Source organism: Prosopis cineraria, unplaced genomic scaffold, assembly GCF_029017545.1.
Source record: "Prosopis cineraria cultivar Desert tree isolate PC_DT_omini unplaced genomic scaffold, ASM2901754v1 PC8, whole genome shotgun sequence".
Lineage (NCBI taxonomy): Eukaryota > Viridiplantae > Streptophyta > Magnoliopsida > Fabales > Fabaceae > Prosopis > Prosopis cineraria.
Window position 1 is genome coordinate 34,745,096 of NW_026555339.1, and position 26,079 is coordinate 34,771,174.

A 26,079-nucleotide genomic window follows, 5' to 3' on the forward strand; every position below is an offset into this window, starting at 1 on the left:
TTGGTCAAACTATATTTTTCAATAATAAAATGTATTGTATTTAAAAAACATGGAAATTAAAATAATTTAAAAAGCATAAACAAACATACCATAAACCTTACTTTATCTGTCCCCCCCCCCCCCCGGGCCCTTCCTCTCAATTAAACTTCACTCTCCAGCATCTGGATTGATTAATTGATCCGTGACCCTCTAGAAATTCAGATTGGATTGCATTACCTCGCTTCATGTCCATGAATAACCTGCCAAGCAACTAACCTGCAAGAGGAAGCGAGCAAGGCGCCGAAGGCGTGAATTACTAATTGCTAAAATGGTATATAAATACCACCCACGATCCCATTTTAACTATCCGTTTTCTCCAATGGCCGCTCTCTGGTTCATTCTCCTCCTTCCACTCATCACATTGGGCGAATCTCGGCCAACAAGTGGAATCAACCAAACTGATCTGCAGACTGCCATGGCTGACATGAGAGCAAGATATTACCATGGATTTGTAATCCTCCTCAAAATCCTCAACATGCCCAATTCCCTGCAAACCACTGATCTAACGTTCCTCATGCCAAGTGATGAAGAATTATCCCAATTCTCAATCACTGCAGGCCATCTCCAAGATTTCATACTCATTCTATTCCAACACCACTAGTCATCAATCAACTGCTACGTTTTCCCAACGGATCTCTGCTCCCTTCCAGCGTTCCAAACAGGATGATCAGCATCACCAACAGTAGATCAGGCGTGTTTCTTGACAATGCAAGGATTGTCACACCCAATGCCTGCATCAGTTCTTCCATGAGGTGCCATGGGATCAGTGCTGCTTTAGAATTTAACATGATGATTCCAGATCACCAAGCTTTACGTTTTAAGGGCACTGCAAAGAAAAACGTGATGCCAAAACCAACCTCCACTGTCAAGCACAAGAAGAATGGTACTCCTAGGTTGTAATGTTGTGTCAGTGTCATTCATAATAAAACATCAGCCCTACTTTTTCTGCAGCTATGATGTATCTGGCCATGAGCCTATTGATGCAACTTAGAAATATATGGAATAAAACTACACTTTAGTTTACCGCATTGTCAAAACTATAGCACTCACACCGAGAGTCAACCACCACTACAGAAGAAACTACTGTTTGTTGCAAAAGCAAGACTATATATTACTGGACAGAATAACAAGCCTAGCTGCAAACTGCTTTAAGCCTTTACTAAAATCTCTTCCCTATACAAAGGCTGATAAAACTGTCTTAAAACCCAATGAGATTTGATTGACTCTCGATTAATGGTTCAACAGAAGATATTCCTTTAATATGGTAAAAATTAAAACATACACAGAACAAATACTCATGGATTTGTTCGGAACGGGTGACGCTCATTAGGCTGACTATCTGTCTTAGGAGGAACACTATAAAGCAGATCATGGATTTTGGAATACATCAGCATCTGAGATGGGTCACCGCCACTACTACTCTGCGAAGCACGAGAACTCTCCTGCAATTTAATCTTCTCATAGAGATATTGCTTCTCAGCTTCAGCCTCACTTAACCGTTGTTTCAAGTAGTTACTTGTATATTCTTCCTCTGATTTATCAGATTTGGCAAGAGCAATTCTCTGGAGCCTTTCAGCCTCTCGTTTAGCCTCATTAGCCTTAAGCTGGAACATGTCAGCTTCTGCAGTTTTAAGCCTCACAATTCTCTCCAGTTCTTCTATCTGTAATTTCTTTTTTTGCCTCTCCATCTTGAGACCTTCAGCTTCCCTAGCCTTATCTGCTAATTCTCGATCACAAGCATCAAGAGCCAAGCGAGCCTTCTTGAACATTCTCATCTTCTCATCAGCTACCATTTCCATTTTTCTTATAGCCTCCTGCACTACATCAGCAATTCTATTGCATGCCTCCTGTGGAGCAATCATCCTTCCACTTTCTCCATTTTCCAGGCTCTTTGGGGAGTCCACATCAAGCTCTTCATAAAGGAAAATCATTAGTTAAAGCATGGGGAAAAGAAAATGCTCACAAAAAGCCCCTGGCCAAATTAAACGACAAAATTTCAATGTATCAATTAATTAATTAACGGCTTCGTTGATTTGTCCATTTATTTGCATCATATCTCTTGCTGCCCATTTCTTCCTACATGTTTACATGTACAATCATTATAAAACATATCATGCTTCAAGATAGAATCATTACACCCTTCCATAATATCAAGCTTTTAGGCATTGTAAATCTTTTGGTTTTTGGTATCAAAATGATAATGCCATTTGACATTATCAGACACAAAACAAAATAGTGAGGAATCCTTCTTACCTTGGTGGAAGAACATCAATATCACCCGGCAGGCAGCATTTGGTTCCACTATTCCACTTTTCATTTTCTCCTTTAGATCCTCGCACTTCCAGAATAGTTTCCTCCCTCTGGGGTCTTTACTACCTTGAAAGATCCTACTAACAAAATCAAGTTCCCTCATTAAAGCCTCCCCATCCCAAGATGGAGCACAATGCTGAAAAACATCTTTAACCCAACCCAACAGCTCTGAAGTCCTCTTGCACGCATGGCACCTGAAAACCATTTCACTAGGTCCTGCACCACTCTTTGCTGAAGGGCCCGTGCAAATAAGTTGATCACGAATGGCGCAATCTGTATGGGTCCAATGAGAGCATAAATCGCATCCAATCCAGCGGCATGTATTTACTTCAAAGTCAAACTTGTTGCAGATTACACACATGCAGAGATTGCAGAAACCATTTCTGCCGGTGCATATTTCACAGGTACAGTCATCAGCAGGAAGCTGGTTTTGACAAGCTATATTTCTGCATCTCTTGTACACAAAGATCTCAATGAGGGAAGTTTGCGAGAGACTGATGTTGGGATGCAAAAATGCCTGAATTCCAGTATTAATAGCAACAAGGATTTCAAGCTGCACACGATGTGCTCTGATCAAAGTCTTGCCTGTTAAATCAGTTCTACTTTGAACAAGCCTCTGCAAAGTGAAAAATTCCTCCCTGTGCTGTGAACCATTCCCTCCCTCAAGGATCACTCGAAGACTGTTCTTCAGTTCTTCTAAAAATTCTTCAGGTAGATGGTGCATCTTTTCAGAGATTATGTCAACCCTTTCTCTTCCTATGTCCTGGAGAGTAATTTTGTCAGCACTAGAAACGCAACGGATGACTGACTGCTCAGGGCAATCATTCTCAGCCTTCCCATTATCCATCTTCTTTCCTGCAATAGCTTCAGCAGTGGGCCAAGTTTCTCGCGAACTGGCACTTTCAGTAGGAGATTCTCGGATGTTGTCAGAGTTTGATCTAGGTTCCTCAGGAGAGAGATGAGGATCAGAAGAAACTAGGGACAGTGAAGTTTGCGGTCCTCCAACACGAGATTGCTGACGTGGAGGCAGCATTTTAGAAGAAGATTGCTGGTTGATGTTGGACCCAGATGACACACCCATCAAAAGTTTTACTTTGTCAGTGACTGTGGCAGCAATGATTATATGCAATGTTTATTAACAACCATACTTAATATTAGTACCTCCAGTGTACTCATTCTTGTTTAATTGACAAAGGCTGAATTTAATGCCAAATTTTACAATAAATGAGGAATTTAAATAAATAAGTGAAGTACACAATTTATATCATTTCAAAAGAAAACTATCTTTATGAACTGTGATATAGACATGAATGTACAAGCTCCAAAATCATCAATCACCTAATAAGGTATTCAAAATTAGTTGCACCTGTTCATACAAGCTATCTACAACTTTTTATCCCTGATGGGCACCCAGGTAGGATGGTAAATCATCAATCTTCAATGAGTCTCACATATGTTACACATCTAACCAATAATGGTTTATTATGAAGGAGGGTGTAAGTTCACTAACATAAAGTAGATCCTTTAGTTTGCCATACTTTCATAACATGTGACAGGATTAAGAAGTCTATACCCTATTCATCTCACAAAAACAGTCATCAGTCATAGGCTGACATAAGGCAAGGTTGTTGGCTTGTCTTTATCTAAGAGTTGAGACATTGGACCAATCAGAAGACTCTCTTCAGTTTTCTATTAATAAACACTCCCTTGCCAGCTATAAAGTATAACCAAGACAGCAAGAATCTTAGTTTTCCTTAAAGAAATTCACATTCATCCAAATATCCAATAACTTACTAAGGAACACGGATCTTAGCTTCATGTGATGCTACCTTCTTGCCCCAGATTAATGTGATTATGTTAAGCATTTATTTTCACGGGTCATCATGCTGCAGAAAATAAAGCTAAAATATAGATATTTTCCTCATATGTAAAATGGCATGATTAATAATCTCAATTCATAGAAAATTTATTCGTAAACTGATGAAACAATATATTACACTAGTTTTTGGACTGCCTGCAGGCATCGCAGTTTCGGTTCACTGAAACCTCCAACAGGCTACCTTTTTTCCCCCCTTTTTTACTTGTAGACACCTTTTATAAAATACTAGCGAGAAAATCCACCACTCATAAATGCAGGGGAAGATTATTAGAAAGTTTGGGTTTAAATTGTCACATGATTATATCACCTGAGAAATTTTTATGTTTAAGTGGTCCTATAAATTACTTTTAAATTTAGTTACCTTATTCAGCTTATTACTTTCCATTTAATCATATGGGAAATCACCTACAGCATAAAAGAAGCTTTATAAGGAACAATTCCAAATTTTTAACGCACAAGATCCTCCCAATCCCGTTCTCTAGTCAGCAGCTGGATTTCCATATCATATAAGCTACCTTCTCAATCCAAACAACAGATCAAATGATTATGACGTTATTAAGTGACCCGTAACATAGTTTGACTGAAAATTCATCGCCGACAACATTTAATAGAAGTCACAGATCATTTCATTCTTTTTCACACAAACAAAAGTCGAAACCCATCACAGAAGGAACAAGGATGATGGATACTTTCACAATTGAGACAGCTTCAGACTACAGAAACATTAGAATCCATACAATCACAGCAAAATCTCTAAAAATTATCTAAATTCCAAAGGAGAGAAACCTCACCAGAGAAGAAAACACCAACGAAATCAAACCGAACTCAGCCAATGGATCGAAAAGGAAGAAGACTTCGATCGTGAAATTGGATTCACTCCTGTTCTGCACCCAACCGGCGCTAGGGTTACTAAGCCAGCGAATCGGAGCGAAGGGAATTTTGGGTTCAAATCGGGAGTGGAATCTGAACGGAGAAACCGGGAAAGTGAAAAACTAGACGAGGAGGTCAAGTTTTTCAACGCTGGGGTGACCGGCTCAGCCGGTTGACCCGTTTAACGCGTCCTCGCGGTCGCTGCTTTGCTTTTGCGTCCCTTGGCGCAGTCGCATTGTCCGTGGCACCAGGGAAATGCCGTTAGATAGAACGGTCAATGGTTTTCATTAGGAATTAGGATGCACTGCTTGGTCAATTATCACTTCACTTTACTAGCAACGTGTCTGTTACGCTTTGAATAGCCCAAAAAATTAATTAGAAAATCTTAAAATTTGATTTAAAAAAATATTTATACATCTATATTTTAATTAAATCAATCATTTTAGTTACTCAACTAAAGGCACATATTTTACTAAAATCATTTATAAGCCTAAAAACTAATTATAAAAGTTTAAAATGTGGTTATTAATAAGTCTGTTTAGTTAATTAAAAATTTTTATATTTTCTTAGGAATATTAAATGAGAAAAATTAATATTAATAAATTTTTATATTTCCTTTGGAATATTAAGTAAAAAAAATTAATATTAATATCATCGTTATAAAAGAAATTACCATGCTATGATTCTATGGAATGATAGAGACATATGGAGTATCGTTAGATTTTTTTTTTAAAATTTATTTTCCTATAGAAAAGGGAGACACACGTACTCACATAAATATGTCAATGCTAAATTTAAATTTAAGACTTTTTCCAAATAAAGAAAGTAATATTACTACTAGGATAACTAGCTGTTATTGTGGAGCTCTATTAGAAATGTACTTATATGGGGGAAATAGATAAAATTTTTTAAAAGGGGTGTTTGCACACTGTTTTTGTTGTTTAGGGGATGTTGAAGGCTGGAGGATGGCCTATATGTGGATATTGCTTCCATTTTTAGAGGCAAAGTGACAATTTTCTTTTATCTCCATAATTTTTTAAGGTCACTTATTGCAGTTTTCTCTCAATTTTTTTTTAATGTTCTCTCACATGGTGGAAGTGTTTCAGTTAGTATTTTTTTTTTTTATAATTTCATCACTCGATACAAAATTAAGGATATTACTCATTTTTGAAAATAGCATCCCTTCTGAAAATATTATTGGGCTTAGTAGGATAAAATTAGAATTTAGCTCAAACACCTTTATTAGTTATAGTTGGCTCTCCTAATAGAGAATAAACCAAATTAATAAGAGTTAAGTGACCAAAAAAATTGCCTCACTTCCCGGGAAAGAATTTTCTCTGCCTTCTTTTTCCTGTTTGGTTCACTGGAAGCATTTAAAAAAACATAGAATTGAAAATAAAATTGTGAAATAGAAATGGAGATGGAATTAAAAATAATTTTAAAATGTAAGTTTGGTATGATAGAAAATTTGAATGGAATTAAACATATAAAAACAACCTAAAAATATTTAAAAGACAAAAACACCCCTTAAAAAGACGGAAAAAAAAGTTCCTCATCTTCTCTATTGTATAGCAAGACTAGTAACACCATAATCATAACCAGTCACTGAAACAGCTTTTGACCACCCAAAAGTCAGCAAAATTGACAAATAATAGAATGGAAGAAGCGGCCATTTCAGCAATCTAAAACAAAACAATCAAACCTGCAAAACAAATTGGAATCAGAAAGCAAAAAAATAGACCCCTTTTATGAAAAAAATCAATCGAACACATAAACACCGCCATGGGAAACAAAATCAAAGGAAGAGCGTTTGGAAGTATCATTGAGGGGTAGAGCTTCAGACTTTGGATTGTATACCATAAGCGAATGGGCGGTGGAGTTGGGATCAAGTGCGTGGCAAAGAGAAGACATGTGAGATATTCAGCCTAATGATAGAGGCAATTGGTTTCAGTGCTCATATTATGTGATGAGCACCATGCTCAGCAATTTGAACCGTCTAGTTTTTTCAATTTTTGTTTTATATTTTATTTTATATTTATTAAAATAAATAATATAAAAATTTAATAAATTTATTTTATTATCAATATAGATAATACATATTTAATAATTTAATGTTAATTTTTTAAAATTTTTATAAATTAACTATTCAGATGCATTTAGAATCTAGCCTGTTTAGAGTATATTTAGATAGTTAAGTTATAAATTTTTTTTTAAAAAATTAATATTTAATTAGGTCATTCATATCAAATCTGCATTATTTAAATTGATAATAAAATAAATTTATTAAAATTTTATAATTTTTTATAATAAAAATAAAAATAAAATAAAAATTATAAATCTAAACCGATGAGGTGCTCATCAAAAGCGGACTCAAAGAGAGAGGGCATGACAAACTGTAGCCTAAATGCACCGTGGAAGGTGAAGGTTGACGAAAATGATGGTCCATGATGGAGGGTGGAGGCTGATGACGATAGGGTGAAGGTGAATGACGACAAACGGTACTTGATGAAGGGCAAAGTGGTGGGTGAAAATATTTTTCAAGGTCCAGATGAATAAATGATTTTCCAAGTTGAGGCGGAAAATATGGGTTTTAAGAATTTAATTACATTCCAACCAAATCAAGGAAAATGAGCTTTTTCACTCTCTTTCCTCTTCCTTATCCTAAATTCATGTGAACCAAAGGGGGCCTAAGAGAAGAGTGTTCCTTGCATTGTTTTCTTGCTTGCTCTTGCTTATGTGATCTCCTTCCATTTCTTTTGCTTCTTTCCTTGTCTCCTTTCTTCAACCTTCTCTATCTAGTCTTCGTTCTTAATGGTCTATCTCCTTCCATCCCCACCCCATTAATCTTCATTTACTTTCCACCTTTTTTTCTTGTGCTTTCGCATTAATGACTTAAGATTTTTTTGTTGAATCTTATCATCTCAATATGTATAATAAAAAATAATATTCCAACATTTTTGTCTTTTGTTTCTGTTTGCTTCTTCTTAGGTTCCTACGCTTCTACTTCTCCTTTATTGGCCGTCTATCTCTTCTTCACTTTTATTTTCTCCATGCTTATGTACCGTCTCTAATCCTCTTCTTGGAATTCTTCACTGCCTAAGCTTAAGATTTCAGACTATCTTCCGTGCTTTCCTTTCCAGTGGCTTTTCTTTTCCCTCATTGGTCACATTTTTGGTTGCTTTGATTATTCTTCTCTGGTTTTCTTCGTCCCCTCCTCCTTTTTAACTGATTGCTCTTACCCCTTTATTTATATCCGTTTCTTTCCTTCCTTCTTCACTTCATTCGAAAGAAAATGCTCTGGTAAAGTGGAGACATGACCGAGAACACAAAGGAAAATCCACAAATTGAAAGTAAAGTGAAAGGAGGTGGGGATTAAAATGCAAAGATTCTTAGTTTAAATCAAGTGACACCTTAAGTTATTGGGCAGATTAGAGATAACCTTAATCATAATATATTGGTATAAGTTATATTCTTAAGGCATCAGAATTAATATTTCAAGAAAGAGGAATATAAAATTGGAGATGATAAATATTTATTAATATTTATTCAAGTTTATAGGGACATTTTTCGAGTAATTGAAATTTAATTACCATGTACTTATCTGAGGGGAAAAAAAACTAACCCAATATGAGAAAAGTTAAAGAGACATATTTATAACTTATAATTCAAAGGAGAAATTAATATTAATAATATTAAGATATGAATTATTGGGAATTAGATGTCAAAATTAAAGACCAATTAAAACAAAAATGGAAATATGCCTAGTAATGATTGGGCTTCCTAAAGCACTATTAGATTGAGCTTAATACAGTACATCTGAATGTGAAGGAACAATTTATACAAAAGTAAATACTCTTTCCGTCCTAAATTATAAGACACTTTTAGATAAAATTTTACATACCAATAAATATCATTAAATACACTTAACAACTTTATTTTTTTAAAATAAAAATACAAGCTTTTAAAAATATTCATCATTCAATATATTGAAAAGAGAAGGGATGAAAATTAATTATAGCGAGAGAAAAGATAAATTTAAAATTGGTGCATTTAATGAAACTTTAATATATCCAAAATGTTTTATAATTTGAGATGGAGGGAGAAAGAATAACTAGTTAAAATGTTTATTCTCTCTCTCATTAACTTGTTATCTTTTCGGTCATGTAACTTAATGTGCAAAATGGTATTATGTGGCAAGAGGAGAAATTATCAAATGGAATAATGGGTTTAAGTACGTCAAGTGATTATTAGAATATGAATTGAGTAGAACAACGCATGTCTTGTTGATGATAACAAGCACCGACCCACTACTTTCATAGTTCATTCTCTATACATATTCAATTAGTCATTATCTCTCCCTTCATTTTCTATTCATTTTAAGTGACCCAGTTGTATACAAGAAAAAGAGGAATAAAATTAGTCAAGTGGTGATAATGACCCATAAGCCATTCGGTTATGGAAAGTGAATTAAATAAGTGGATAATTAAGCATTAGGTGGCATGAAATGAATAGGTGGCAACATTTGGGAATTGCCTTCATTCACAACATATATTACTTGCCAAATTTTGATGTTTATCCACTGAATCATCATCATTAAGTATTTTCCTTCAGTCTTGGCCTGCATCACTAAGTATATAAGATTTTGTATAGACTGGTTGGGTATGTGTTAAACACCCTCAAGTAAGCGTTATACCAAGCTTTTGGACTCATAATACTAGTATCCATTAGTAACATGCAAATCATTGTCCCTTATCCTAATATTTTTACACAAGGAACTAAGACAAGTTAAGCTCTCAAACCGGTCTATAATCATGTTATTTGGCTTCCTACAACATGAGCTACGAATTTTCAAAGATAAGGGACATAAGCTGGAAACAATTTTCAAAGATAAGGCGTTACTAATCTATGAAAATGTTTTAATTTATCCCTAAAACGTCTGTTTAATAGTTCATCTTTATAGAGAACTTTCTAAGCTTTCCATGAGGCCTTATAGCATGTTAATCAGATCCCTATAACTCAAGTTATGAATTTTCCAAATTACTGTATAAAATCTTGATCCAATATATAGCTCTAAGGCAGTTTTAAAGATTAAATAAAACGTTTTAGATTTCAATTTATGCATGTATATAGAATGATGATGAAGCATCGCCATAGGGGTGCAAGACTAGGAGATCAGAGGAAAAGGATCTGAAAGTAGGGAAAGGAGATGTGGATGACGAGGACTTGCAATGAAGATCAAATAGCCTGCTTCCGCTGCTGCAGCCTCGACCACCAACGGTTCGTGCTCATCACCATCTCTCGTTCTTGTAGGGTAACGATCCCACTGATTTAATGAAGGGCCAATGATGAGAAATAAGGGATGCTTCGGGTTGAGAGCAAGAAACACAAGCACTTAGAAGAGATGGCGAAACACTTAAGCGAAGATTAAAAAAATAAAAAAGACTGAACCAAAAACCTATTGCTGCTTAACGGCCTAGAAACCCATTGAACCCATAAAATTTAGAGGAAAAAAAGAAGAAGGAAGACGAGTGCTTCAAGCCTCGATTGTCTCATTCGGAAGATGGTCGTTGCTTGTGCTATCGCTCATGGTCTTCTTCATCAACCTTGCCTCTTCAGATCCAGCATTTCAATTTCTAAAATAGACTCCACATGGCTTACAGCACAACAATTGACGGTCAAACTGACGGTCAACTTCTAGATCTGTTACCTAGGATGATATTGTATCAAATTATAAAACGTTGGAGTGAAATTGCACCATAAAAAAATTTGTACCTTAACCCTATTTTGATATTATGATATATAGTTAACAAAAGTTAATACCGATTATTTGACACTACATTTAAAGTTGTTTTTTTATTTGAAATATTAATTTTAGCTGAAATCATGATATCATCAATAGATATTAACAAATCTTATAAAAAGCATTCCATTGATTAGAATCTGAGTCCTCTCATTAGTCATTCTACCTTGGTTGAATTTTAATTCCCTTTTGCTATTGATCGCTCTATTTATTCTTTGCACCCTGGTCTAATATCTTCATTTTCTCATTTCAATCGTGATGTTGTTTTCATTTCAGACGGGAACATTAAATATAACAATTTCTACAACTTCTTTTACGCCCTTACTTTTCCCAATGCTTATTCCAATTCTCCCATTTCATCCTCAGCCATTCATGAAAGGGAGCAAAGAGGGATCTTTCTTCTTTATGCGGTGGAACCCTAACAGGCAACCAACTGAGCGAGTGGCATCAGAAGATCTCCGTTTGATCTAGTCAACATATAGTTGGGGAGACAAAAGCTGGAACAGAGGAAGCCAAACAACCTTCATTCTTGGCTTTTCTCTATATATGGAAACTTGGAGAACAACCTTGCCTCGTCTCTCACAATTCATCTTTACACAACTCAGATATTGTTGGATTTCTTTTTCTATTGCAAAACAGGGTCGGTTTCGATGATCTTTTTTATTCTAATTGCATAGAGATATTATTGAACTAATTGTTTCTACAAGAAAAAAGCTAGCTTTATCCCAAGTAGCGGAGGTGTAGTTGCTGCACCTACTGGTTGAGTTGCAGTTGGTGGCGCTGTACCTTCTGCAAAGGCAAACGAGGAAAAGAAGGTTGAAGAGAACGAGGATTCCAATGAGGTGAGAGTTAAGCTTACCTTAGGAGTCAATAATCAAGGATTGTTTGGTAATATTGCTTAAACATCCTTTCATTACTAACTGCGTTTATTCTTCATATAGAATATGGGTTTCAACTTATTTGACTAAAAGGTCTGAATTGCTTTGTCTATCAATAGCATTTGCTGCTCCAGTGATGGTTTTTGTGCAAGTACACTATTTTTTGTTACTGAAGTTGCGTATTAATATTATTTTAGGTTTGTTGAGTTCTGCCTTCTCATTTTGAGCAATATAATGGTAGTCTATCTTATATGAGTATTTTTTTATTTTAAATCAAATGAAATTGGAGTATTATTTGATGTTATATACAATAGTCTATCTTAATTATTAATGAACCTACTTATGTGGATTTGATAAATAGGTCAAGTACCATGATTTTATCATCAAATGGTAACTCTTTACCCTTATTCCTCATCAAAGCCCGTTCAAGCATCATTTGGCACATCAAATAAGGCATCTAATGTTGGTATAGCTGATTCAGGCTGAAAAATAAATAGCTTGGTCTAATGAGCCTTATAGATATTCGTTTCACATATATGGTGCTTAGTCATACAATGAGCCTTTTACATCTTTGGCATTGTGTTATACTCTCATCTCCCAAGAAACTTCTATATTCATTACAATAGATAAACACTAAAAGTTATAATTACATAATGCTACAATAAGGAACATAAATTAGAACCTAATTTGCTACCATAGTTGACAATCTCAACTATTTGTTTCTTTAATGGCATTTGCACTATCAAACTGGTCAAGTTCATCTTCTTTTATGTTTTGTATTTTGGATTATTATTGTTAGTCTTCCAGTGTTTTGATTTAATGAATTGAGAGGGAGAGAGAGAGAGATACATTAAAAAACTACCTTATGTTATTTATCAAATTGGCATCTATTACAAACAATGGTCATACATTTTATATATATATATAATCAGGACTCCCAAACACACATGTTAGTGTATTATAAAACTACGTCAGCTTCATGTTTTTCTCTAGTGATGACATATGTATGCAGGTTGAATAATTTCTGAATGATAAACTATTATTCATTGTTTGAAAATAAAATGCTTGCATTTAATATGTATGGATGCAATGAATTAATTACATAATTTGATTCTTTAATTTATGAAAAGTATAATCATAGGATAAATTTGTGAGGAAGTTGAATTCTTGAATCCATTTTATTTTGATTAATAATTTTAGGATTTAATATCAACTAATAAAATAATCATAATTTTGTTTTAGGTATACATTAATTTTCCTGATAGTCAACTTTGAATTACCATGTCTCCACAATTTCTTTTTAGAAAAAAAACAAAAAGAGCTATCCTTCGTCTTCATTAGCTTCTTCTTCATCCACAACACTAAAATTGCAAAATAACTCAGAATACTAAGATGAAAAATCAAACTCAGATTTTCAACATAAAAACAATCAAACCTAGATTTTCAATATCAAAAAAAATCAAAGACAAGGGGCAAAGAGGAAGAAAATAAAGAACACAATTCAAGAACAATACAAAATATGTAAAAAAATAAGAACAAAAAATAAAAAACTTAGATTGACCAACGCTAAGTAGGGAGAAGTAACAACTCAGTAGGCAACAGCTATAGGGTTTCTCATTTAGCTCTTGTCTTGCAAATGTTGAGGTGGAGGAGGGAGGAATGAAGATGAGAAAAAGGGTTGAATGTGAAGGAGGGAGAGTGATGTGCAACTGAGACACAAGGAGGGAGGGGACGGTATTTTTTTAATTTTTTAAAAATGCCATGTGGCTACCACACGTCAAGTGAAGTCAAACAAAATAGTCAACTCTGACAGCAAGGCAACATTACTCCAAAAAAAAGTTGAGAATACCAGGCGCCCCTGCAGGAAAAATTTTAGGGTAAATTTACAGCTTTACCATTTTTTTTATTTTTTAAAAAATGCCATGTGACTGCTACATGACAAGCCTAGTCAGACAAAACGGTCAACAAATGATCAACTCTAACAGCAAGGTAGTATTGCATCATTTTGGAAAGTTCTGGGCAATATTGCTCCAAATAAAAGTTTATGATATCAGGTGCTTTTGGAGAAAAAATTCCAAGGTAAATTTGCACATTTACCTTTTTTACAACATTGAATGACAATACCACATGTAGACAATCATACTTGTTCCACTTACATACATTTGACTCGCACAAATGGGTCAAGCCTCATCATATAGTTAAGATTTATAATTAACACCTGATCCACTGTAACACCCTAAAATTTTTCCAAAACAATTAACTCAAATATGGTAGAAAAATGTCTAATATGGTAAATGGAGGTAAACTAATCCTATATGTATATGTTTTGAAACAATTATATAATTTGAAATACTACTATAGTAGAAAAGTTTAAGCTAGATAAATAAGTAATATTATAGTAAGTAAAAATTTAAACTCCTTAAATTGTCATTTCGAAAGTTTGGGATCCCAAGAATTAAAGAAGAATCTTGCTCGTGTGACATTTTACCTTCAAACATTTTTGTTCATACATTGTTGTTTTGGTCTTGTAAAGCTCTACACCAAACTTCAATTCTTCCAACACATTATGGTTAATTGTTTCCATTTCCATAATAGTTGTTGGTTTAGGCAGTGAAGGGAAATCATCTAGAGACCTTCCATCTTAAAGAAGAATCTTGTTAATCTCTGATAGTCCAGCATTTTTCTTATTTTCATCAATGAAAATATATGCTATAAATGAAAAAAATTAAAATGAAAATTGGATTTTTTAAAATTTAATTTTTAAAGATCCTCTCCTTATTCATTAATGGATAAATCTACATTCAAGTTAAATTACATCTTCATTATTAGATTCCTTGATCTCTTTTATATATTACTTTATTTTTTATTCCAATAAGCATTAAATAGAAGATAACAAAATTAAGTATGATGTTATGTTCATGATAGTCAACATATCCATAAATGAGTTTAATAAGATGATGTTATTTCCTATCTATCAAAATATTTTTTTTATGCAAATATCTATCTTCCTGACACTTCTATTATAAAGAATAAATACATGTTTGGCCTGTTTTATATCATCATTGAATTCTAAGTAAAATTATAAAAAATTTAAATGAGCATATCAATCGAGCATTGGTAAAAGATAAGAGAAGAGTCTAATTTGTTTCAATATGTCTAGTGTCATGTGAGTAATACATATCCTTGTATAGTAGCTTGGATATCTAACTCCAAACCAACTCAAGTTGGCCATAGTGGCTAAGCAGCATATTTGCTAAAAATATCCTTAGATAATGCCCTAAAGTCCATATAGAGGCCTCCATGATCATATCAATATACTCTTGGTCATCATCTAGAAGTCTCAAAGCATATCATTATTAATCTGTATGTTGGGTATTAAACATCATTAATGGTCCTTATGTCTTCAAAAGACGTTGGGCCTTTGACTTTAGTAAGCAAACAACGAAGACAATATTATTATCCTTGAGATGGGAATGCATGTGCTATTCTTCTGACTAAGAAACCCCTTTACCATGATTTTCACTTCTTTGTCTTCTTATCAAAGATATAATGTGTGTGGAACTCAAAAAATGTTGGAGATCTTCTTTTTTTATTGTAAGGATTCGAATTCTTTTCCATCCAAGTTAAAAATATTGATTCCTTGATAGTTTTTTATTCATCAAGCTCTATACATTTGAATTTCCTTTGAATATTACAGATTGCCTGTCTGGAAAATGGTAGCTTAACCTTTCCATAGAAAGAAATTGATGGTGGATGTCATATCCAAAAATTCTCCATGACCCCTCACATTATGAAATGTATCTAAAATTTAAGTAGTGGTTTATTATCATTGTTATTGTTGTTCATCCCTGTTATGACCCAATCAACGCCCCTTGCTTACGTACTTGAATAGATATTTGATTAATGTGGATCGATTAGTATTTTCAACATTAATGTGAGATTGGAACATCTTTAACAGCTTCGAATTGTAAGGAATAATGAATCTGTTGTCTAATACTATTCTTTTCTTCACAACTTTCCTACCATCATTCCTCCTTTTATATGCGGTGCATCCCTTATCATCAATTATTGTCTCATCACAAAACTTTTTAGGGAAGTTTTATTACTTTGACCTTCTTTCATATAGGGAGATCTTGTATTTGCATGACCACATGGTCCAGAGTCATGAAGTTGCTTACTAAGTCATAAAGTTCTATATCTTCCTCTTTGTCTAGGATTTTTATAGATATTATGTCATCAACCTCTTCAGGAGTACATTTTTATCCTTGTTTTCAAGGAATAGAATTATATAAGTATGCGGAAGACATATCTTTTGAAACTTAATTGTATATATCTAAAATGGGAATATAAGAATGATTAGTGAGAAAAGAAAGATCATTTGTGATTTAGTTATTATTTAAGAAGTAAATTTTTTTTTGCTTATAAAAAATTGGAATAAGTACCTATTTTGGCTGATCCAAAAATATTCTCATCTTTGATAACCTTCATAAGTTTGTTCAACTTGAATAAAAAAATTCCACACAAGATATTTAGACAATCACTCGGTGTTAAATTTTCATCTTACAAAATCTTCTAGCCTCAGGCCATACTAGATTACAAATGAAAGTGATGAATAGGTCAAGGTATCCTACCCATCTATATATTGCCATTGTGTCATGATAATTGTTTATCATGTATCAAGCTCCTCCTGTGAAAGATGAAGGCAATATTATCCTTTTTCTAGTTGCAATAGCTTCAATTTCCCTTCTAAACAAAGCATCAGAGAGACCTTGACACTAATCCACTCTAAGATTATGTTGATGATTTCTAATAAAATCTAATATTTGACTTTCCAACATTACATATTTATCAACAATGAACTGTTGCAACAATTTTCTTTTGTGAAGGATTAATGAAATTTCATTGTTTAAAACCATCAACCTATAACACAAGTATTCTCCAATGGATAATGTCTTCTTTAAAGTGTGGTTTAGGCTTTCTTCTTCATGTTGAATTTCTAGATTATATCCATTTCTTCTAAAAGGAAATAGTAGTAGATATTGAAGAGTGAGATATGACTTGTGGATTTCATCAATTCTTTTTAGATGGCCTCTTTTTTCAACAATTATATCACACTTGGTATATGTTTCATTAAAATCCCCAACAATAAGAGCTACTATCTCTGAAGCAACAAGTAAATTAAAATTTCTACTTTCTCTTTCATTCTGTCTAAGCAAGCAAATCCTTACATGAGCTTCTAGATCTTCTTATAATATGTCCCTTGTCATTCTATACTTTTTAGCGAAAGAATTGTGACAATCAATAATATCCTTGAGATATTGTACAATATGAGGTTTTAATGTCATTTCCATTGAATGTTGATTGTAATTAGAGGAATAAAGAATAATCAAAGTTAATAAACCACATATATAGGCAACAAAATTAAGAAAGAAGTATGTATGGAAAACGTTAATCTCTTCTCTTTACTGCCTAACAGTATTAATTTTATTAGGTATCTCATTTTCGATATCATAAATGTAGAGCTAAGAATAGACAAGAGAGACTCCATCAGGGGATAGTAGACTTCCTAAATAAACGTGTATGATCTACTACTAATGTTCAATCTATGATCAATTTTACCATCGATAGAAGTAAAACTAAACATATTGTTGTATGCCTTGATATTTGACTGAAAGTTTTTGGAATATGGAAAGTCCTTGTCGAAGAACAATTTGAAAAGATGGATCTTCCAACTTAGGAACTTAAACCTTTCCATGACAACAACACATTGAAAACACATGAGCACCTTTAGGAGAGGAAAGTTTGAGTTTCTCAACTAATCACATCTTTATGTTCCTCAATTGTCATGCCTCATGTAGCAATTTTCATGTTACTACATAAATCACATTAGCATTATATGAAAACTCAATATATTCATACACAATTCATCATCATGTATAATTCACAATTTATAATCAAGAGTATGTACATCATCATCAACCCTCAATCTCATTACTCAAATCATGTTACATTATCCCATGAAAACATAAATTAATATTAACGTTTCATATTACAAGCAAGTTTTCCTATTCATTTCTTTTTCTCCACATACGGCCATTATATTTAAATTCTTTACATGTACTACAATTAACTTTGTCACAAATTATAGGATCTCAACAAGGTTACATATGCATTACAAACAACACCTAAAAATATTCAAAAATTGCAAACTTGGTTTTAAGGCTAGAATCATCATTTTATAGTCTTAATAATATGTTTCTACTCCCAAACAACTCTAGTCATTAATAAACCAACTTATAATTTTTATATTTAATCAAAAATTTACCTATAGAGGTTTAGGATTTAACTCATAAATCTCAAATTCAAATCTCATCAACAAATTAATATTTTAAAATATTTATTATACTATTAATAACCTCAACAATCACATTTATTTATCATAAATTCATCCCCCTTTTAAATTCTAAATTTTCCTAACCTCAAAATTAGAAACTAAAGAGAAAATATGACTAAAGAAAATATTTAAAACACTTACACAGTCTTAAAATACTTAAAATCTCACCTAAAATATCTTATTATGGAGCCTTGAATCAACTCCCTCTCACTGTCTCGTGTAAGAGCTCTGTTGTTCTATTGCACACAAAGAGCATTGGAGAAAGGGAAGAGAAAATGAAATGAGAATGGGGTGTGTGTTGTTTTTTTTTTCTAAAAAGGTGTGGGCCCCATGCGATAATTCACACCACTTTCTCTCTCTCTCTTGTTTTTTTTAATACACACACATGCATAAATAGATATATATATCCGTTCCCTACCCCCTTTCTTCATTTTTTATATCCCTTTTTCCTTCTTCTTTCTTTCTTTTTAATAATATTATTATCATTTCTATTTAAAAAAAATCATAACTTAAGATTTTATTTTAAATTAAATTCTATAATAATCATCAAACTAAAAATTATTTATTTCTAAATATTTCTTCAAAATTACTCATTTGCTCTTGATTAGCTTAATTAATCTTGGGTTAAATTTTAGAATGTTATACATTGCTCCTCTGAGAATAGTTTAAGTGCAAAATTGCACTTTAACTCATGAAAAGTGAATTCCATTAGTACAGTTAACATTTAAATGAAAGGGGTAAATTGCTTCAATTTAATTAGTTTAAGAGCAATATTGCTATGATGAGTAGTTTAATAACAACATTGCTCTTTGAGAATAGTTTAGGAGTAAAATTATACCTTAACCTCCTTTTTTTAAATGAAAATTAAGAGTATTAAGAAGAAATGTTTGAAAACCTTCTTATCAATTGGGAGGAAATAAATGTTTTAGGTGTGGAAAGGAGAATTTCTCTACTTTACAGGCACTTTCTTAAAACTCTTACTACAATACACCATGTCTTTATAGAATCATTGATATCTTGAACAAAGTCATAATTTTTGAATTCCATCTCTATTGAAAAAGACATAGGTAAACAAACAACATAGAAAGGGATTGACCTAGAACACTATAGAAAGGAGTAAGCACATATTGATTCAACCCTCGACCCTCTTTTATACTAATGATACACAGCTTTCATGACCTTATTTGCACCCAAATTATGAATTTAGAGGCCCGAGCTCAACTCAACATAATTGGCCTTAAAATAATTAAAAATGAATACTCATAAACCCTTGACTATTAAATCAAGACTGAGTTTAGACTATTATCTCCACCCATGATGCTTGAATTATGGAAGTTAAAAAAGTGGCTACAAGGGAGGAAGTGCTTCTTAAATTCAAGAAAAGTAGCCATCATGGAGTTTAGGCACAAAGCCAAGATCATTTATAAATAGAGGAGTCTTCTCTCAACAAGAATCATCATCAGCATCAACAAACTACCAGTTAAATTTTCAAATTTTGTGTTTGCTACTTCATTTTATTTTCTCTTTTATCATGTAGTACGATCGACATGGCTTGTCACCTTTTTCTTTAATTAATGTATCTTTGCTTCCCTGTATTTACATTAATTTTTTTCATTTCACATTCTTACATCCAAGTTGTAAGAACCTTAAATTTTAAATTGAACAAATTTTTCTCATAATGAATGTATTATTTAAATAAAGTTTATAATAAGTAGAATTGGGTAGTTTATAGAAATTTATGCTGGAAAATTTTTCAAGAATTCAGAGTCCAATTTTTTTTTCTAGTAAAAGTCGGATTTTAAATTATAAAAAATTTTGTGTTCTTTCTAGTAAATTTTGTGTGCCCTTTGTTGTGATTTTCTCGTGCTCCTTCTTGTAATTTTCCCGAATACTCTTATATCAGATTCAGGCCAAAAAAAAAACAAGAAGAAGAAAAAATTTAAAAGAGATATCGGGAAACTTCTGCTTCATTTGAGAGACTGGTCCAGAGGAGAGAGATGGCTGATTTTTCTTTCCTTCTTTCGTGATTCCTCTGCGTCTCTACTTTCTTTTCTTTCGTCTTCAACCACTGCCAATGATAGTGGCTGTTGTTGCTTCGACCGTCCGCCATTGACAGGTACTGGAGCTCGCTGATTCGTTGCTGTACGTTTGAGAAGATTCAAAGGCTCTGGATCAAGGAGAATGGGAGAGAGCTTTAAACTATAGCTGCGTCTCTTCCGATCTCCTTCTTGTGCTGTTCTTTTCGTCTGTCACCAGTGAGCTTGAGCATGTTGCAGATTTCTTCTTCCTTTTCCTCTGTTCTACGTTACTGATCGCTCAACACTGTAGGTCGTCGTTCAGTTCGTCCGTCTGCTGTTCATTCGCGTTGGCGGCCGTTTTTTCTTCCTCCGTTAATATCGAGCTATGGGTTCTTAAATTTCAGATTGGGGAGTGGTTGATTCACGTTGATTTACTGGTTTTCTGCTTCCCCTGTTCAGCACCGAACTGCTCTCCCTTCATAGTCGTTGTGGCCGATATCTGGTGAGGGAGCTCATTCTCCCATTCTCATCTCTAATGATTTTATGTGGTGCGTATATATATATATATATATATATTGGCTTTCCCTGTTTGCGTTGCTCGGTCCTTCTTCCTCTTCTGTCTTTACATTATCCGAATCTTTTGCTTCCTTAATTCTGCATTGTTGCTGATTAAACGTGAGGATAGGTTCGAAGCTTTCCTTCCTCGTGACTTTGTGTGTGTATGTTTATGTGATTGAGCTTGCAAAGTTCCCCTTGTTATTTGTTCTGCCCCTGTATATGCTTGACTTAGGAAGGGACTTGAACCAAAATGAAATTAGTTTGGGTTGAGTTTTTCTTGATTCTAAGTTGATTCTTAGTACAGATTTTGATTGGAAAAAAAAATATGATAAATTCAGAAGTTATATTGGATATTGTTGGGATGAGATTTGAATAGAAGTATTAAAATCAAAATCTATCAAGAATTGGGATTGAGAAACTTTTGTGTATATTAATGGTTGAAGGTTATTTGATTTCTATTTTAAGAATTATAGAAATTAATTTATAAGTTATAATTGGGAATTTGGGTGGTATACCAAATGTTTGATGAAATGAGTAAGAGATAAATTTTGAACTATTGAGACAATTAAGAGTGATGAAGGTATCATTGATTACATTATAAAACAAGTAAATTACTTTTTGTGATGAAGCTTGGAAAAAAAAAAATCAAATCAAGAAGTTGGCTTATTGGTGATAGGTTAGTATTTGAACTTATTATGTGAAATTATGAAATTTGTTGGATCAGTTTGAGTCTTAAAGCACATGGAAACAATAAAGAAATTTGTTATACTTGATAATATTTATGATACTGAATTAAAGGTGTTATGCGATCAGTTGTGGCTGTGTGGGATAAGAAATTGTACTGTTTTGAATAAAGCATACTTTTGTAAAGCATCGTTGGAGAACCTTAAGGATAAATTACTTATTGGTTACAAAAAGAAGGGGGCATGGTTGAAATAAGTATATTATTGTAGGTGTGAAAAAAAGAATAAGAAGAATATAGTTTTTAACTATGGTTCGTGGGCTAAGTACCAATAGGGATTGAGAGAACTTTAATATGTTCTAGATTATATATAGTGGGTTTATGAATATTAGTTAGAAATATATGAATTAGAGCTTTTAATGAAGAAAGTTCTTTGTTCTTATGGTTTAGGCAATAGAGTACATAGCTGAAGGGAAGTGTAGAGGTGTTTAGAAAGAACATATGATTATTCTTGGAGCTTATTAGGTAAGTGGATGGCGTCCCAACTGATATTTCATTAAAATCTCTTTTATTCGAATATTACATTTTTATGCAAATTCTTTTTACGACAGCAATGTGACTATGAGATATTTTGTTGATTAAATTACTTTATTTCGTGAAATTATTTTACCAGAATTGATCATTTTAGTTAATCAGTAAATACAAGTTTGAATTTTAATTGTGGGATTTCATTTTGGAAATTATTGAATTTCTATGGAAAAACAATTCATGCGAGTTCGACTTTGAAAAGGAAAAGTTGATTAAATAGTGATCAAATTCTCGCATGTTTGAAATTGAATTTGAAAGGGACTTTATATAGAACACTGGTTGCTAACGGCAGTTCCGTTAGCCCTTGGCGCGCCATGGTACACCTAGCTAGCAGGGTGTTATAGGAGGTGCTAGCCCCGTGCGATGGCCAACGCACGTGGAACGGAGGGATGGTTATTCGTGAGCATCGTACTCACATTTCTTTCGTAGCTTCGGCTGCGTTTGGTTATATACCCTCGTGGACTGTGTGTCCATGTTTGTTTCGTAGCTTCGGCTGCGTTTGGTTACTTACTCTCGTGGACTGAGTGTCCACGTTTGTTTTCGTGGCATAAGCCGCGTTTGGTTAGTTACCTTCGTGGATTGTGTGTCCACATTTGTTAATTGTTCTGATAAGTCCCTATATTTATGAATCCAATCGTTTGATGATTTCATATTCTATTGGTTTTTATTTAGCAATTTGTTTATAAATATTTATTTCATTTATGTGCTTTATTGAAATTAAGTGATATTATCATTTTCTATGATAGTTTAATGATTTGAGATTTTATTTGAAATTTATAAAACCATTTTATTATGAAGTTATAAAATTTTTACGAAAATTTTGTCTATTTAACTTACATAACTATTTCAAACTTTTCATTTTATTTATGTTCTATTATTTATTGTTGGGACGTTATTCACTGGAAAAGATATTTTGGTCTCAGATGGTATAGTGGAACTCGTGACTCGATATATCCACTGAGGAGTTTTACTGCTGAATTGAAGCAGAAGAATTATTTTAGTCAAATCCTAATTTGGTGAAAATTTGAACTTTATACCTACGTTGGCGTCTGACCTTAAGTGCTCCACATAGACTACAGGTAGGATCCTCATATTTCCTTTAAACTTGAATATCTGATTTAATATTGTAATAATTTTTAATTACTTTATTAGTGTGTTTAACATATTAAATTCAGAGTTTCTTCTATCACGGCTTAAGGGATGTGAGGTTTGTGGTCCATATCCTGTGCCGGTCACACCTGATTTTTGGGGTGTGACACAAGTAAACTATAGTAAGGGAGTCGAGGTCCCTTGTATTTGATTAGAAGTCAGATTCTTCTATCCTTTTGAGACCCCGTATCTCTGGCACACCTCACGACATCTCTATTTTTTGCCAAATAGACCTATTTTTTGATTAATGATGTATTGAGAAAAGTATTAAAATTAAATTTGAGTTGCTCTATAATTGATGGATGAAGGGATTTTGGACTTTGAAGTGTTGGGAATTGGAGCATATAAATAAAATGGCAACTGCATCAATATATATGATTAATTAATTATAGGTGTACACATGAGAAGTATAAGATAACCACCTAACTCACAATTTACAAGGGAGTTTAAATTGATCGAAAACTATATATAGATTCTCCATAAACATTACAACGAGAGACTTTTGGTTAGAAAATTATTTATTCTAGTGGGAGTAGTTGAAGGTTGATAAATATTAGCATATATCAATTCAATTGTATATAGTTGGAATTTTTTTCCCATATTTCAATTAAATGAATTTGAAATTTCAGTTTCAAATTTAAATAGGGATAAACTTTTGAAGGGCTTGTAAAAAAACTCTTGACTATCAACAGACGAAACTGATATTTTCAATACTTATCCATTAATGTTTATCTTTTGACTGATAAGAGATGGTATGTGTAAAACCACCAATTCTTAAACAGATAATTAGCCCACACTTAACCTTAAAGTAGAACTACCAGAGTAATTACAACCAATTTGGTCAATAATAAAAGATATCATGGCATAAAAGGATTAACCTTGGCTGTTTGAAAACTCATAAGGTTAAGTAAGAAAACCTTATAAAGATAAAATTTTATAAATCATTTAATCTCAAAATCAAGTTTAGAAGGTCATTTAACCATTATAAATCAAAGTAAAAAGTATTTGAGAAGTATGGAAAACATTTAGAGTTGAAAACAAGTCAAAATAAAGTCAAAAGGGTCATTTTTTCTTGACATAAGCACTTAGCTACGACCAGAGCACATTAAGCCACTGCCAACACTTCCAGAAAAGATTTAGCTGTGCCCAATTCCCTTTTGGCTATGGCCAAATGGTCATGGCCACTCCTTTGGCTGTGGCCAATAATCTATAAGCCACAGCCAAAACTTCATGACAGTAACTGTCATGATAGCTCCCTAACTATGAACTTTCGATATGTATAACATTTGACTTGAACCTCCGATTGAGGTGATTCAAGTGCCCACATGCCAACAATTTTATAATCTAGTTAATGGTTTTGGTTTCATGTCAGTCTAACATCAAATGAAGAATTTGAACAACTGGAACCATAATTTTATATTTTTGCCTTTAAACCATCAACCAAGTATCCAAATTTCAAACCATAAGCCATTAGCCCACATATGGGCTTGAACTACACTGAATAAGTCCTAATACACTTGTCTAAACAATCACAAGCATTAAAGAATTCTAAATACAAGAGTTGAGCATCCAACCACAATAAGACATATAATAAGGGGGTGAAAATGCAATTATTTACATTCAAGCTAAATAATCACTCAAAATGTAACACTCTAAATTTTTTTTTTCAAAAATAATTTAACTCAACCATGGTAGAAAAGTGTCTACCATGGTAAACAGAAGTCAACTTATCCTATATTTTTTTTAAAACAATTCTATAATTTAAAACACTACCATGGTAGAAAAGATTAAACCTCTTTTTAAATAATACAAAATAATTTTATACAACTAATATACATTTACAATCATAGTTGGGTTACAGCCACCCAACACATTTTATATCAATAAATTCGATATAAAACATTTTATAATTGGCTTAAGCTTGCACAATAGAATATCTCAGATAAATTTTTTTTTTCTTCCCACATGCCATTAGGCTAAAATTACATTTTTCATCCTTTTACTCTCAACAAGTGCAAATCATAAACCAATAACTAACAACTTAATCAATTCCCAAAACAAGTCAATTATTTGGCCTCATAATCATGCTATTTCAAGCCATCCATAATAAATCAGAGATCAAAGTTACAGTCATCCAAAATGTACTAAAAGTAGAAATAGTTTGAAGGGCATGATTACATCATTACATTCATATAACTGTCAATAAACAAAAGCCCTAGTATTGGCAATATAACATATTAAAAATTATAAATCAAATACCCCAAAGAAACAGTGGATCTATGCCACTAAGCCTCAAGGACTCCTCCACACACCATTCATAGCTCTTTTCCTGAAAATTGTTAACCACATAATGAGACTCAAAAGTTTCAATAACCAATGTCAATTTATGATAGTGTATACAAACAATTAAATGTGTGCTTGTTAAGTGGGGAAATAACAGTCATATAATTTTAACAAAAATACAAGAAATATTACAATACATAACAAACAACTATCCTTATCTCCCTCCATTAATCTCGAGCCATAGCCCTCATTCGGTGCTAAATTACTCGGCCAAAAGTAGATTAGCCCAAGCCCTTACAAGCCATCTATTGGGCTCCAATAAGGGCGTACCACGTGACACATAAATATAACAACAACAACAAGTCTCCCAACACCTCCCACAATAATCAAACAAATTCATAATAATTTTTTTACAATTATACAATATTACAAATCTTCACAATTTTCTCATTTTTAATAATATTACAATATAACATCCCACTTGACAAAAATACTTCAAAATGAATATCCACAATTTCACAATTTTTTTTCATAAATATAACAAGGTAATTTCTCAACAACAATTCATAATTTTCTCAATAATCACCCAATTAAGATAAAGCAACATTAAGCACAAATTAAAAGCATGGTT

The 26,079-nt window shown here is 32.9% G+C and overlaps 2 protein-coding genes and 1 long non-coding RNA gene across 4 annotated transcripts; 2 read left to right on the top strand and 1 right to left on the bottom strand.

Annotated features, from left to right (window-relative positions):
- Positions 1-358: 358 nt before the first annotated feature.
- LOC129317559 (uncharacterized) lies at positions 359-1,042 on the top strand. Its single transcript, XM_054961870.1, is given in 2 exon segments — positions 359-614; positions 617-1,042. Coding segments are annotated over 2 exon segments (579 nt in total). The 3' UTR covers positions 940-1,042.
- On the bottom strand, positions 1,036-5,315 carry LOC129318230 (OBERON-like protein). Of its 2 annotated transcripts, none has more exons than XM_054962891.1 (3): positions 5,020-5,315; positions 2,293-3,397; positions 1,036-1,951 (listed from the first exon to the last, which is right to left on the bottom strand). In XM_054962891.1, the coding sequence occupies exons 2-3, from the start codon at positions 3,380-3,382 to the stop codon at positions 1,335-1,337; spliced, it is 1,707 nt and encodes a 568-aa protein (XP_054818866.1). In that variant the 5' UTR covers positions 3,383-3,397; positions 5,020-5,315; the 3' UTR covers positions 1,036-1,334. The 2 variants fall into 2 exon arrangements, with proteins under 2 accessions (XP_054818866.1, XP_054818865.1); XM_054962890.1 differs by having other exon boundaries at positions 2,293-3,453.
- A 15,048-nt stretch (positions 5,316-20,363) lies between these two features.
- LOC129317682 (uncharacterized) lies at positions 20,364-23,166 on the top strand. The gene is made up of 3 exons (XR_008595020.1): positions 20,364-20,494; positions 20,593-20,690; positions 22,940-23,166. It is a non-coding gene; the product is annotated as an uncharacterized LOC129317682 (long non-coding RNA).
- The last annotated feature ends 2,913 nt before the right edge of the window (positions 23,167-26,079 follow it).

Coding starts and splice junctions, on each gene's coding strand:
- LOC129318230 (XM_054962890.1), bottom strand. CDS start 3,430: ATGGGTGTGTCATCTGGGTCCAACATCAACCAGCAATCTTCTTCTAAA. Junction 1,952..2,292: donor ATTGATGTTCTTCCACCAAG/GTAAGAAGGATT, acceptor TCCTTTATGAAG/AGCTTGATGTGGACTCCCCA.